This window comes from Zosterops lateralis (assembly GCF_965231275.1).
Source record: "Zosterops lateralis genome assembly, chromosome: 26".
Lineage (NCBI taxonomy): Eukaryota > Metazoa > Chordata > Aves > Passeriformes > Zosteropidae > Zosterops > Zosterops lateralis.
In genome coordinates this window covers 2315901-2329046 of record NC_139786.1, presented here as the reverse complement: position 1 = coordinate 2329046, position 13146 = coordinate 2315901, and the positions used below count along the sequence as shown (strand labels likewise).

Sequence of the window (13146 nt, the reverse complement as noted above, 5' to 3'; positions counted from 1 at the left end):
AGCGAGTGTCCCCGGGCTGGGGACAGTCCCCAGAGTGCCCTGAGACAGCCCTGACACCGAGGGCTCTGCCCAGGGGGATCCAGGGACCCGGCACGGGGGGACAGGCAGGGGCTGCGGGGCCACGGCCGGGACATGGGGGGACACGGGCTATGGGGGGACACGGGTTCAGAGGGGACAGGGGCTATGGGGGGGACACAGACTCAGGGGAACGGGCTTGGAAGGGACACAGGTTCAGAGGAGACAGGGGCTATGGGGGACAGGGGCTATGGGGGTTCACAGGCTCAGGGGGGGACATGGGCTTAGTGGGGGACGTGGGTTCAGAGGGGACACGGCCTCAGGGGGGGACACGGGCTTAGCGAGGGACGTGGGTTCAGAGGGGACACAGGTTTGGGGCCGGTGCCCGTGATGCTGGTCTGGCTTCGCCTCCGCCACACCTGGACATGGCTCAGGTTGGGCATTGGCCTTGGGCACCTCTGCGGACAAGGGCTGTCCCCACACCACGGCTCATGAGGACGTGTCCTCTCTCTCGGGGCTCCTGTGGCGCTCTCTACACCCCAAACTCCTCCCCACAGCCCATCCCCAGTCTCCTGCCCCATCCCCCGGCTGGGGGGCACCGCGCTGGGTGGGCTCTGCTGGGGCACGAAGGGGTTAAATCGCCCGGGGGCTGTTCTGCGGGGAAGGAGCAGTGCCCTCCCCTCCCCTCGCACATCTGGATGCAATAAGGGCCAGAGCATTCCTGAGCACTGAGCTGGAGCTGCTCTCGCTGTGGCCATGGGGCCCTGGCGCTGCCTGTTGCTGCTGCCGCTGCTCGCCCCGGCCCTGCCCGCACAGCAGCAGCAGTTCATGGAGTATGTGGAGCGCCGCATCACCCTCCTGGAGGTACAGCCCGGGGGGATTCGGGCTCCCCACCCTTCCCCATGGGGGCCGGCGGGGCTGGGAGCGGGGCTGGGTGAGGAGGAGCGGGGATGGGGATGGAGGAGGGTGTGCGGTGCCCTGAGAGCCCCTGCCGGGGTCCTGCAGAGCCCAGCATGGGGGTACACGGGGCAAGAGGGGCGTGGGAGCGCTGGGGGGTCGTGGGAGCAGAGCTGGGAGGGCCATGGGGGCACCACAGGATTGGGAACATCACAGGATTGGGAACATGATGGGAGCAGGGGCATTGCGGGGCTGGGAGAATCATGGGGACACCACAGGATTGAGAACATCATGGGAAAGAAAGGGTATTGTGGGTCTGAGAGGGCCATAGGGACACCACAGGAATGGAAACATCATGAGAGCAGGGGTGTCGTGGGTCTGGATGAGCCATAGGGACACCACAGGATTGGGGACATCATGGGACCAGGGGTATCGTGGGTCTGGGAGAACCACAGGGACACCACAGGATTGGGAACATCATGGGAAAGAAAGGGTATTGTGGGTCTGGGAGAGCCATGGGGACACCACAGGAATGGAAACATCATGAGAGCAGGGGTGTCGTGGGTCTGGTTGAGCCATAGGGACACCACAGGATTGGGAACATCACAGGAGCAGGGGCATGGTGGGGCTGGGAGATCAATGGGGACACCACAGGAATGGGAACATCATGGGAAAGAAAGGGTATTGTGGGTCTGGATGAGCCATGGGGACACCACAGGAATGGGAACATCACGGGTCTGGGAACATCATGGGGAAGCAGGGGCATTGCAGGGCTGGGAGCTTCACCGGGTCATCACAGGAAGGAGGGCATCAAGGATCTGGGAGCATCGTGGGAGAGTGGGGGGCACTGTGAGTTCAGGAACACCTTGGGTGCATCCTGGGGTGTCACAGGAGAGCAGGGCCTGGCGGATCTGGGGGCAGCATTGGAATGGGGGAATTGTGGGTCTGGGGCTATTATCATGGAAGAGTAGGAACACTGTGGGTCTGGGAATATCAAGGGAGCATTGCAGGAACGGGAACATTGCAGAAGCAGCCCGGGAGCACCACAGGGGCAGGAACAGGGTGGGATGTGACCCAGGGACACGAGCCCTGTGTGGCTCTGGGGGGTCCCACAGCCCGGGCAGGCCAGGACAGCTGCTACTGGTGGGGCTGTGACATTTGGAGACCTCAGTGTCCCCTTGGCCACCCCAGGAGAGGATCTCACAGTGGCACGACCAGAGCAGCCGCTACTCCACGGAGCTGAGGGATTTCAAGAACCAGGTTCTGGGGATGCTGGAGGCGGCCGAGAAGGAGCGGGAGGCGATGCGCGCCGAGGCCGAGAGCGCGGCCGTGCGCGTGGAGCGCCTGGAGAGGGAGGTGGATTACCTGGAGACACAGAACCCCGCCCCGCCCTGCGTGGAGGTGGATGAGACGCTGATGGACAAGCAGGTGGCCACAGCCAAGCAGAGGAAGAATGAGAAGTACACCAAGCTCACGGGTGAGGAGGGGCTGCTGTGGATCCCTAGGGGATGGTTCTGTCTGGGTGTCACCTCGACCCTGCCCAGCCCAGGTGTCCCCCAGGCATCCAGTGAGGCATCTCAGGTGTCTCTGGCACAAGCTCCTGCATCCCCCCCGTCCTGGGAGCTGCACTCAAGGCCCAGGGTGGAGCCTGGTGTGTCTCCAAAGCCTCTGGGGCAGTGCTGGGGTGAGGGTGGCTTTCCTGCCCATGGCATGGGTGCGCTAGGGGACTTCTCAGTGCCACCAGGGACGCACTTAAACCCCTTCAGCGAGTTTCCATGGCAGCTGTCTGAGGGCTGGGGTGGAGGATAGAGCGAGAACCCAGCATGGGGCAGCATCAGTCCCGCTGCAGGACCGGGCTGTTCCCAGGCTCTTACCACAGCAGTGACACCTTATCTCCTCTCCAGACTGCAGCGACACCATCGCCAGCGTCAGGGCCATGAAGATCCTGAAGCGTTTTGGCAGCTCCTCGGGGCTCTGGACCAAGGACGCCGCGGGGAACTCGGAGAAGATCTACGTGTTCGACGGCACCGCCAACGACACCGTCTACGTCTTCCCCCGCATGAGGGAGTTCACCCTCTTCTCCGCCACCCGCAAGGCCGCCCGCATCAAGCTGCCCTACCCCTGGGTGGGCACCGGCCACCTGGTCTACGACGGCCACCTCTACTACATCCGCCAGCAGGGCCCCTCCTTCCAGGTGATCAAGTTCAACCTGGCCAACAAGACGGTGGTGGACAGCTCGGTGTTCCCGGCCGAGGAGCAGATCCCCGTCTTCGGCCTCTCGCCCTCCACCTACATCGAGGTGTCGGCGGACGAGGAAGGCCTCTGGGCCATCTACGCCACCAAGGAGGACGAGAAGAACATGTGCCTGGCCAAGCTGGACCCCGCCTCGCTGGACATCGAGCAGATGTGGGACACGCCGTGCCCGCGGGAGAACGCCGAGGGCGCCTTCGTGGTGTGCGGGGCGCTGCACGTGGTGTACAACACGCGCCTGCCCAGCCGCGCCCGCGTGCAATGCGTCTTCGATGTCAGCGGCACCCTGGCCCCCGAGGATGCCTCCCTGGTCTATTTCCCCAAGCGTTACGGCTCCCACTCCAGCCTCAAGTACAGCCCCCGGGAGAGGCAGGTCTATGCCTGGGATGATGGTTACCAAATTATTTACCGCATGGAGATGAAGAAGAAGATGGAGGTTTGATGGTTTGGTCCAGCCCAACCCAGCTCAGCCCACAGGTTTTGCCCCTTCTCCCAGCACTGTGAAATGAGGAAATGTTGGATTCCCATCCCCAGCCATCCCTCCCCTGCCTGGGAGCGCCCGGCAGAGTTCTGGACTAATTTAATGAGGTTTTTTTCTTGTCTGATATAATGAATAAACACCACGCAGAGAAGTGCGGCCCCACCTGCCTGGGGGAGCGTGGGGTGCTGGGCAGGGCTGTCAGAGCCCTGAGCTCCACCTTGGCCCTGAGACCCCCCCAAAAGACACTTCCCAAGGGTGGGGTGTCCTTGCAGGGCTCAGAGCAGGGAGCACAGACTTTGGGGGGGTACCTGGGCAAGGGGTTTGGGGCTCAGGGCAGGGGTTTGTGTTGGGAGCTTTGGGTGAGGGTTTTGGAAGGGTTTGAGGCAGAGACAGAAGACGAGGCTTTGGGCGAGCTGCTGGTCAGGGCCAGCTCGTTTTACATGTACAAAACTGTGAGCAAACAGCAAAATCCCTTAATCTGGGAGGACAAGAGGAGATTTCCCTCCCCTGCCGGGGCGGTGCTCCAGCCAGCAGGGCCCAGATGTTGCTGATTTACTGAGTTTCTTTCTAATGAAGCTCAGGCCACTTCCCCCTGCAGCCACAGAATCTCTGCCTTATGTAAGGCCCCAGTTTGCCCCATCCTCTTCCCTTCCCTCTTCCTCTGGAACTGAGTCCCTGCACAGAGCAGCCCCAGAGGGGATGGGGCAGGACAGGGCAGGTGCTGGCAGCCCTGAGGGGGCTGGGGACAGCCCCACCTTGTCCCCACACCGTGTTCCTCTTGTGCTCTCCCTCACCCCTCACTCCTGCAGGGAGCAGGATTTGTCCCTTTTCTGTCCCTGGGCCCCCCAGAAACCCAGGATTGCTGTGGTTTTTTTCTGTCACAACATCCTGAGGGCACAGAGGGAGGATCAGGGGGTGTTTTGGCCCCTTTTTCCCATCAGAGGTCACTTCTGGGGACAAGCACTGAAGCCATGGGCCAGGCTGGCTGGGTGAGAGCTGCATCCTGCTGCTGCCAGTGCCAGGCTGACTTTGGGATGAGGGACCAGGAGCTGCCTGGACACCCCAGGGAGGTGCCAGCCCCATGGGGAGCACCATATCCAGGGGTCCTGCCACCTCAGGTCACCCTTCTGCCATCCAAAAAAGCCCATCCAGCATCCCCCTGTGCCCAGCTCGAGCCAAACTGTTCTGCAACACGGAGGGCACTTGGTATTTGCCTCGAGTTCTTTGGTATTAAAATCAAAATTGTTGCGTAAGAAAAAAATCTTCAAATACACCCTTTGAATGACTGTAATTGGCTGGTGCTGAAAGTTCAACACACAGTGCAAGTCAAGCAGAGAAATTATCCAAGTGTGAAGGACTCTGTGAACTGTCAAGTTAATTTATGGCCCTTTTCAAGATCAATAAGGGCAGTAACAGAAATATAATTTTCAGAAATCTCACAGTAGTAAATAATTACACCGATGATTTCTCCGGCTTGAATTAAAATTGATGGGGCAGCAATGATCCTGCACCAAGAAACCACCTCGTGGAATGGAACAAAAGCAGACCTACACTTTCCTGTGATACCTGGAGCCTCCTTTCCTCCAGGTGAGCACTCCCAGCTCCCCCAGCCTGGCTCCAGAGGGGCTCCTCGGTGTCCTCCCTGTGCTGAGCACCCTGGTCAGAGAAATTATCTCCCTAAACCAGGTCAGTCAGAGCCCCACAAGCTCCTCTGGGATTTGTTTTGTACAAACACTTTGGAAATGAGGAGTAAAAATGAATGAAATCACTGCAGTGCCCGATGGGCTGCTGGAGCACAGCACTTATCTCACACTCCACATCTTCAAAGTACTTCAGGAAATATCAACTAATTAATCCTTGGAATAACTCCCGTAAAGCAGAACAGCCTGATCTCCCTCTGCTGACAAACAGCGAGACAAAAGCTCAAGTGTTTGATCCTGGGGGTGGCTCAGCTCTGAGCTGGAGGCACTTTGGGACACAGGGAGGGGACCAGGAGCCTCCATGCTCTGAGTGCTCCCAGCTCATGGAACCAGGGAAGGTCCTGAGCTGGAAGGGATCATCCAGTCCAGCTCCTGGCTCTGCACAGACACCCCAAAATCCCACCCTGGGCATCCCTGGAGTGGTGTCCAAACTCTCCTGGAGTCTCCGTGCCCATTCCCTGGGGAGCCTGGGCAGTGCCCAGCACCCTCTGGGGGAAAATCCTTTCCCAAAATCCACCCTAAACACACCCCTGGCACAGCTCCAGCCCTTCCCTGGGTCCTGTCCATGTCACAGAGAGAAGAAATTGTCCCCAAGCTGCCTCCAGGGTGAGGCCTCATCATTCTCATCCTGCCAGAGCTGAGTCCCTGCCACCCTCCAGTGCCAGAGGGGAGGAGAGCCCTGCCTGGGTGACTCCACAGGAGGGAGGAGCAGCAGGTCTGCAGGTTCCTCTTTGCCATGGGATGGACACCCCCAGCCCCACCAGAACTCATCATCTCCTGCCAGGGTTATCAATTCCTTTCTTTTCCCCCTTGTTTAAGTATTTATCGGCCCCATGAGGAGAAAGCAAAGTTTGTGCCACAGCTGGGGGAGTTGTCAGAGCCCTCGGTGCCCTCAGGGGTGTTGATTGTCCCCACCAGCCCCCCTGGCACTGCCCAGGCCCAGCCAGGAGCTCCAGTGGGGTCAACAGCACCTCCAGCCCTGCCCATGGGACCCAGGGGTCCCTGGTGGGATTTCCAGGGACTCCAGAAGGATGCAGGGGCTTCCAGGGACCCCAGAAGGATGCAGGGACCATGGCAGGATGCAGGCAGCCCTTGTGGGATCCAAATGGGCTGCAGGGACCCCAGCAAGATCCAGAGACCCTGGCAGGGCTGCCCCAGGTCCCTCTGTCCCATGTGAAAGTGGATTTTTGTGGCTGCCCCCAGTTGTCCTCCCCTCCCAGCCACTCCTGCTGCACTGATATATTTTCAGGAGGATTCAGCCTTGACTCCAGGTGACCAGAGCAGAGATTCCCTGGTCCTGTGCAGGTTACCTGGGGCTGTCAGGGGCAGCCAGACCCTGCTCCCCACAGGGACAAACCTTCATTTCCTCATTCCCCTGCCCAGGGTCCTGCTCAGCCCCCAGTGTGTTGGAAAAACCCTTTTTCTGACCCAGAGATGGGACTCTGAGAGGCCTTTCAAAGACTTTTATTCCATTTTCAGATGTTTCAGATGTTACAATTCACACCATCCAAATCAGAAGCCAAACTATTTCCTAATTACAATACATTATAAGCATTTTGTGACCTAATTATTATACATTATTAGCTTTTGCCACACAATGCTGCTAATGCTTCTAAGCCAATCATCTATTAAAACACCCTACGTGGGTCTGGCTATAATACATCTCTCATAGTTCTATTTCTCAAAAATCTGTCATTTATTTGCAAGGTCATCATTTGAAACTCATTTCCAGTTCCATTTCTCTCTCAGCAATGTCTGTCCTTCTGTCTGTTGGCCTTCCCAAGTCATTGTATTTTATCTCAGAGTTAAAATGCACAAGAAATGTGAGTATTATTATCAAGCTTTGAGAATCCTCTCCAAATCCATTTCCCACACCAGCTCTGGGGCCAGGGTTGTTCCTGTCCCCCCTCTTGGGGCTGCAGCAGGAGGTGCCCCCACATCTCACCCTCATCCTCCCTAAAATAAAAATATGCTAATGGGGACTGGAGAGTCTGCAGCTCCTTCTGCTTTAATTGCCAAATACTTTATCTTTTTAAAGAGGAGCCTCTCTAAGTAATAATCCCTTTCATGTCTGCTCCTCTTGAAAAATACTCCTCTTTGCGAGGCAATCTGGCCCAGTAAATTGAGGAGTTGTGTTATCAGCGGGGAAAGAGAAACTGAGATCTTTGGGCTAATTTTTCCTCCTTTGTCTCATCCTCAAGGATATTGACTTTATTCCCCTCCCTGACTCTTTTCCAGCTCACAGGAGCTATTGATGAGGTGAAATGGCTCTGTATGTCTTATTAGAAATACAGGAGCTAAAATTAAAACCAGGCGACTTAAACAAGTGCATTATGAAGCTCCCATTGTATCGAAACAGGAAGAAAGGGGGGGATAATTCTCAATTTAATACTTTCTTAATGGCTGGTTGGCAACTCTAATCACTGGCTTTTAACTCCAAACGGGTTCTCCTGCCCACGGAACATCTGGTTGAGGTGTAACTCATCACACACACGGGTGGGGAGGCAGCAAAAAAATCTCCCCCAGGGGTTCCTGGGGCTTGGGGGAGTTTGAGGAGGGACAGAGGCAGCAGCTCTTTGGCATTTCCTGATGGAAGTGGGGAATAAGCAAAATCAGATTCACCCCAAAATCTTCTTGACAGGGAAATCACTGCCCTGAGAGTGATGTGAGATGGCTCACAGGGGTTTGGGATGGTGCTCCAGCCCAGCTCTGCTGTTCCTGATTTTTGCACCTGCAGAGCACTTGGTGGCTTTGGGGACAGAAGGGCCTCAGGGCTGTGGGTGCAGGGACAGGTGGAGTCCTCCCAGGTTTGTGAGGTTTTAATAATGACCAAAAATAACAAACATTATCAAACAAAAGAAATATAAGTCAAAGAAAAGGTAGAGAGCACTTACACTGCTGAGGCAGTCCAAAAAACCAATGGAGCAGTTCTGTGCAGTCTTTAAGCACTGAATGGTCCAGGTGGGATTTGTGGCACTTTCCCCAATGAAATTGGCAACAGGTTTTGAGGTCCAGGTGTCCAACCTGTCCAACCCATCTGTGGGATCACCCACAAGTGCTCCCTCACCTCAATGAGTGTTCCCATACAAGAGAAGGTTTAACACTCACCCCTTGCTGCTCTAATCGGGTAAAGGACCCAGAAACTTCAAAGTTCTTTTCCCAATAACTGGGAGGTGCCAAGCAGAGACACAAGTTGGACACTTGGACCTCAAAAACCTGTTTTTTTATCAATAGCAGGGTCTCCTTTACACATTCACTGGATGTTATCCCAACCAAACTGGCAGTTTAAGCAATTACTACATCAACTACTACCATTATGCCTAATTTTCTTTACTAACAGCAGAAATAAAAAACCTTATATCCTTACCACAAAGTTATTAATCATGCAGCACTCATCTTGTGAAAAAACAACTTTATAATATGCATTTATAACATCTGGATCCCCGCTGCCCCAGCCAGCTTGGGGATGCCCAGGCTCCTCTCATCCTTTCCCAGTGTTGTCTCCTTCCTCCTTCTTTCCCCCTGGAAAGGAGGAATGAAAATAAAGCCTTCAAACTGAGAGCTCACAGCCCTGTCAGAAGAGCAGTGGCTTGTGACACACCAAGTTTCAATATTTTCTGGGCAGTTTCATTTGCTAAGAGATTTCCCTGCTCTTTTGGTTCTTTGATCAAGATGGATTATTTTCCCCTGAGCTGCTCCCATTTGTGGTGATGTGTCTCCATCCCACCCAGGAAGGATTTTGCTGACAGGAGGGAGACCCACACCTCTCCCCATCCCGGGGATTTCACACATCCTGCACTCTACATGATTTCACCGGGATTTTCTTCAGGGTGTTATTATTACTAATGCTGTTATATCAAAGTTGTTTCCTGAGGACAGAAAAATACCAGCTCAGCTATTCAGCTAAGCAGTTCTTTAATTTCTTGCCTCTCCAAAATCAGCTCCCCGGTGCCTTTTTGGAACAGATCTGGATTTTCTGCTTTAATTCTTCTTCCTGGAGCAAAAAAGTGCTGAGGGGTGAAGTGACTCCCCCTGGGAAAGGAGGGTTGGGGTCTCTTTCCCAGTGCTGCAGCTCAGGGATGGTGAGTCAGCTCCAAAAAATATCAGGCAGAGATTTTTTTTATCTCTTTGCCTCTGAATCCCTCATCTCTAGGTGAGGGGCAGCAGCAAATTTGGGGTTCCCAACCCTCCTGATTTGCACCTGCTGATTGGTGCAGGCAGGGCAGGGGAGGCTGGAGTGGCACAAGGATGGAGAATTTGGAGGGGCTGGAGCGGCTCCCCCTCCCCAGCAGAGCAGCCCTGGCTCTGCCCCTGCTCCTGTGTCCTCCTGCTGCAGGTGGCCAAGGACCTGGAGGGAGATATAACCATGGAAACTGGGATTATCCCGGGAAATTGCTGCCTTTACTGCAGAGACAGGGTCAAAACAAACAGAAATTATCAATTTTTTTTTTCTTTCTTTCTAATAAAATGCAGGAGCGTGTTGTTGACTGGCTAATTGCTCAGCTGGATGGGTTTCTCCTGAATTGCCTCCCTGACCCTTGGAAATGAAAACGGTGCAAAGATTAGCACTGCCATGGGTTTGCTCAGGGGAGGAAAAATGAAAGGACTGGAACTGGATAATCTTTAATGTCCCTCCCAACTCAAACCATTCCATGGTTCTGATTCCCTTTTAACCTGAAATTGCTCCAAGTCTTGTCACCTGGGGGATTCTTGGCACCACACAGGCCATGGAGCCACACTCAGCTTTGTGAGCAGGAAACTGCAGCTCTCAGCTTGGCTCTGAATTGTCAATTCTCCCCTGAGAGCAGGTTTGCAGGAAATCAGAGCTTTAAATGAGAATTATTCCTCTCCAACTGAGCCCCCTCCAATATCAGCGTCAGGTGCCACCTCCTCCCGCTCCCGACCAGGGCTTGCCTGGGAAATTGAAATGTTCAGCTTGTTAGAGAATAAATGAAGAAAGAAATATAATTTAATCAAGAGACATCAGTACCAATAAAACCCCGTGAAATTCTGCACAGCTGGGGTGTAGTGCCCTCATCCCCTCGGATGCTCAGCTGCGTGCTGGCAAAGCAGGCAGCTCTGAGCCTGCTCTTCCAATTCCCCTCTTCACTCCAAGAGCCACTTCCAGAGGCTTGCAGGGACACGCGGGTTTAGGAAATAATAATTTTAATTGCATCATCAGCTCCATTCCCGCTGCCAGGAGCTTTTGTTTTGGGAATGGCAGCACCAGCAGCATCCAAGAGAAGCCCAGGGCAGCACAGGCCTCACGAGTGGCATTGATGAGGTTGGAAAGTTGGTCCTTCCAAGTTTGTCTTCCTGGCCAGCTCTGCTCTTCAGATACCACAAAATCAAATTATTCCTTTGGGTCCAGATTTCAGCAGAGACGTGACCTTGCTTGGAACAAGGAGGGGACTCACTGGGTGGTATGGAAGGTGTTTATTCAGGGTGTCAGAGAGTGAGTGAGGATTTTGGCTCTTACCTCCTTAAGTTCAGGGGCGTTACTGATGGAAATGAGGGGGAGTGATTTAGGGACAGGGGGGGTTGACATGGCCATTTTGGGGCAAAAGGGGTGTGGGGATACCTGAAGCCTTGGCTGAGCCACCTGGGTACTCAAGCATGGGGATGTGTCAATAAATAAGATATAATAAGGATGCAACACACTGGGACAGGGTTATTAAAGAGATCCAATGGAGAGAGTCAGGCCTATTATGTGGGTTAATGACAGTGATAAGGGGAAGGCTGGTGGGGGTAGGAATGAACCATTACAGGAACTTAATAACAAAAATCATACAGAACTTTAGAAAACCCAAAATCCACACTGCAACAGGGAAGGTCCTGATCCAGGACAGCACCATCCCTTGTGTCTGCAGAACCCAACAGAGCTGGGTCTGGTACCTGGTCACCACAGGAGTTCCCAATGAGCATCCTGAGGAGGAGAATCCCCCAATGCTCCTGGGGTGGGATCCTGAGGAAGGAGGGGAGAATTCCCTCAGCACCCAAGGGGAATGGGGAGCATCCCTGTGTGAGCAGAGCAGCCCCAAGGAGCAATTCCAGGTCATTCGAGGGTCATTTGAGGGTCATTAAGCAGAGCTGAGGTCCTGCAACAGGCAGGAAGGTGCTCCTGCTCTCTATAACCATCATGTCCCAGAAAAACCACATTAAGTCATCTCCAGGAGGTGGGACCCGTGCCTGGAAAGGCTCCCAGTGCAGCAGAGGAGCTCCAGGGGGGGTTCAGCTTGCCCAGGACGGGTCCTGTGTCACCAGTGTCCCCACTGGGCTGGGGCAGGGCAGGACATGGACACAGAATCACAGAATTCTGTGGTTGGAATAGGTTGGAAGAGACCTTCATTGAGTCCAACCCAGACCTGACACCTCAACCAGATCATGGCATCGAGTGTCAAATACAGTCTTTTTTAAACACATCCAGGGGTGGTGACTCCACTAGACCATTCCAATATTTAATCACTCTTTCCGTGAAAAACTTCTTCCTAATATCCAACTTATACTTTCCTTGACGCAGTTTAAGACACTCAGTGGGGCAATCCCAGAGGGGTGGGCACGGTGGTCTCCAGGAAATCAACAGAGCAATGAGCAAAATCCTCCCTCGTTTCTCTCAGACATCCCAGAGAGGAGCCAGCGAAGCGACTTAATTAAAAAATTACGGCTCCTCCACTCTGTCCCCGCCGCCAGCCACAAACCCTCAACCACGGCAATTTGAAATGGAGAGGGATGTGCAGCTGCTAATGGGAGATTAGGACAAATCTTCCACTTTGGAAGCAATTAACGAGGCAGAAGAGTGTTTGCATATGTGGATTGCATGGCTGGGTCGTGCTCCCTCATCCTCTGCTGGATCTGGGCTGTTTCCCTGCCCAATTTGGGGCTGCCCCAGATCCCAATTCCTGTGGGATGCCCAGGGGGGTCCAGCATTGGGGTCACCACTGAACCACTCTTGACTGTAGGAGCATCCTTGGATGAGAACTGCTCTATCACCATATCATCCTGTATTCTAAACTCTAAAGAGACTTTTCTTATCTGTTTTTTCCCTGATTCTTGGCAGGGTGGAGAGGGGCTGCACCCTTGGGTCCTTTTGTTTTCTGTCCTTCAACCCATCTCCAGCTCATCCCCGTCTTCCTGCCTGCCATGATCACATCTCAAAGCTGCCCTTCATTTCTATTTCGCTCACAGCTTTTACATCTCCAGTATTTCTTACCAGACAATCATATCCACAAGCCCTTCCTGTCCCATCTTTCCCAACATCTGACAGCTCCTCCAGCCCTGGGAAATGGGATCTGGCACATCTGGCACATCTGGCAGCACAGCCAGAAAGAAGAACACGGTCGGGATTTGGGCTGGTTTTGTCCCCTGATCACATTTCCCTGTTATTTCGGCTGCTCTGGGTTTTGATGGTGGCTGTTCCCACGGCAACCAAACAGGCTCTGCATTTGTCCTGCCCCATCCAGGTACTTCATTAGCTTTAACAAACTGCATTTTTTAATAGAAGCCTGTATCGGATTTTTTGAAATGTATGCGCTTTAAATATCATGTTTTTAATTAAAAATGACATGGGAATGTAAAATATATAATTATGTTTGCATGACTAATGTACTGTCTTAAATATATATATATATAAAAGAGCTGTAAAATATAATTACAAATTATCTTTGGGAAAAATCCAGGAAAAAAAATACATTTCTTGTACATTTAAGTAGCCTTGCTGCCCAAGGCTGGCTGCAGGGTTTGGGAGGCAGGCAGAGCTCCTGGGATGCCTCTGGCTCTTGGACAGAAATCCAGAATATCCAAACC

The 13146-nt window shown here is 53.7% G+C and overlaps 1 protein-coding gene across 1 annotated transcript; it reads left to right on the top strand.

Annotated features, from left to right (window-relative positions):
* The first annotated feature begins 749 nt into the window (after nucleotides 1–749).
* OLFML3 (olfactomedin like 3) lies at nucleotides 750–5815 on the top strand. Its single transcript, XM_083878669.1, has 3 exons — nucleotides 750–879; nucleotides 2104–2389; nucleotides 2817–5815. The coding sequence occupies exons 1-3, from the start codon at nucleotides 772–774 to the stop codon at nucleotides 3602–3604; spliced, it is 1182 nt and encodes a 393-aa protein (XP_083734795.1). The 5' UTR covers nucleotides 750–771; the 3' UTR covers nucleotides 3605–5815.
* The last annotated feature ends 7331 nt before the right edge of the window (nucleotides 5816–13146 follow it).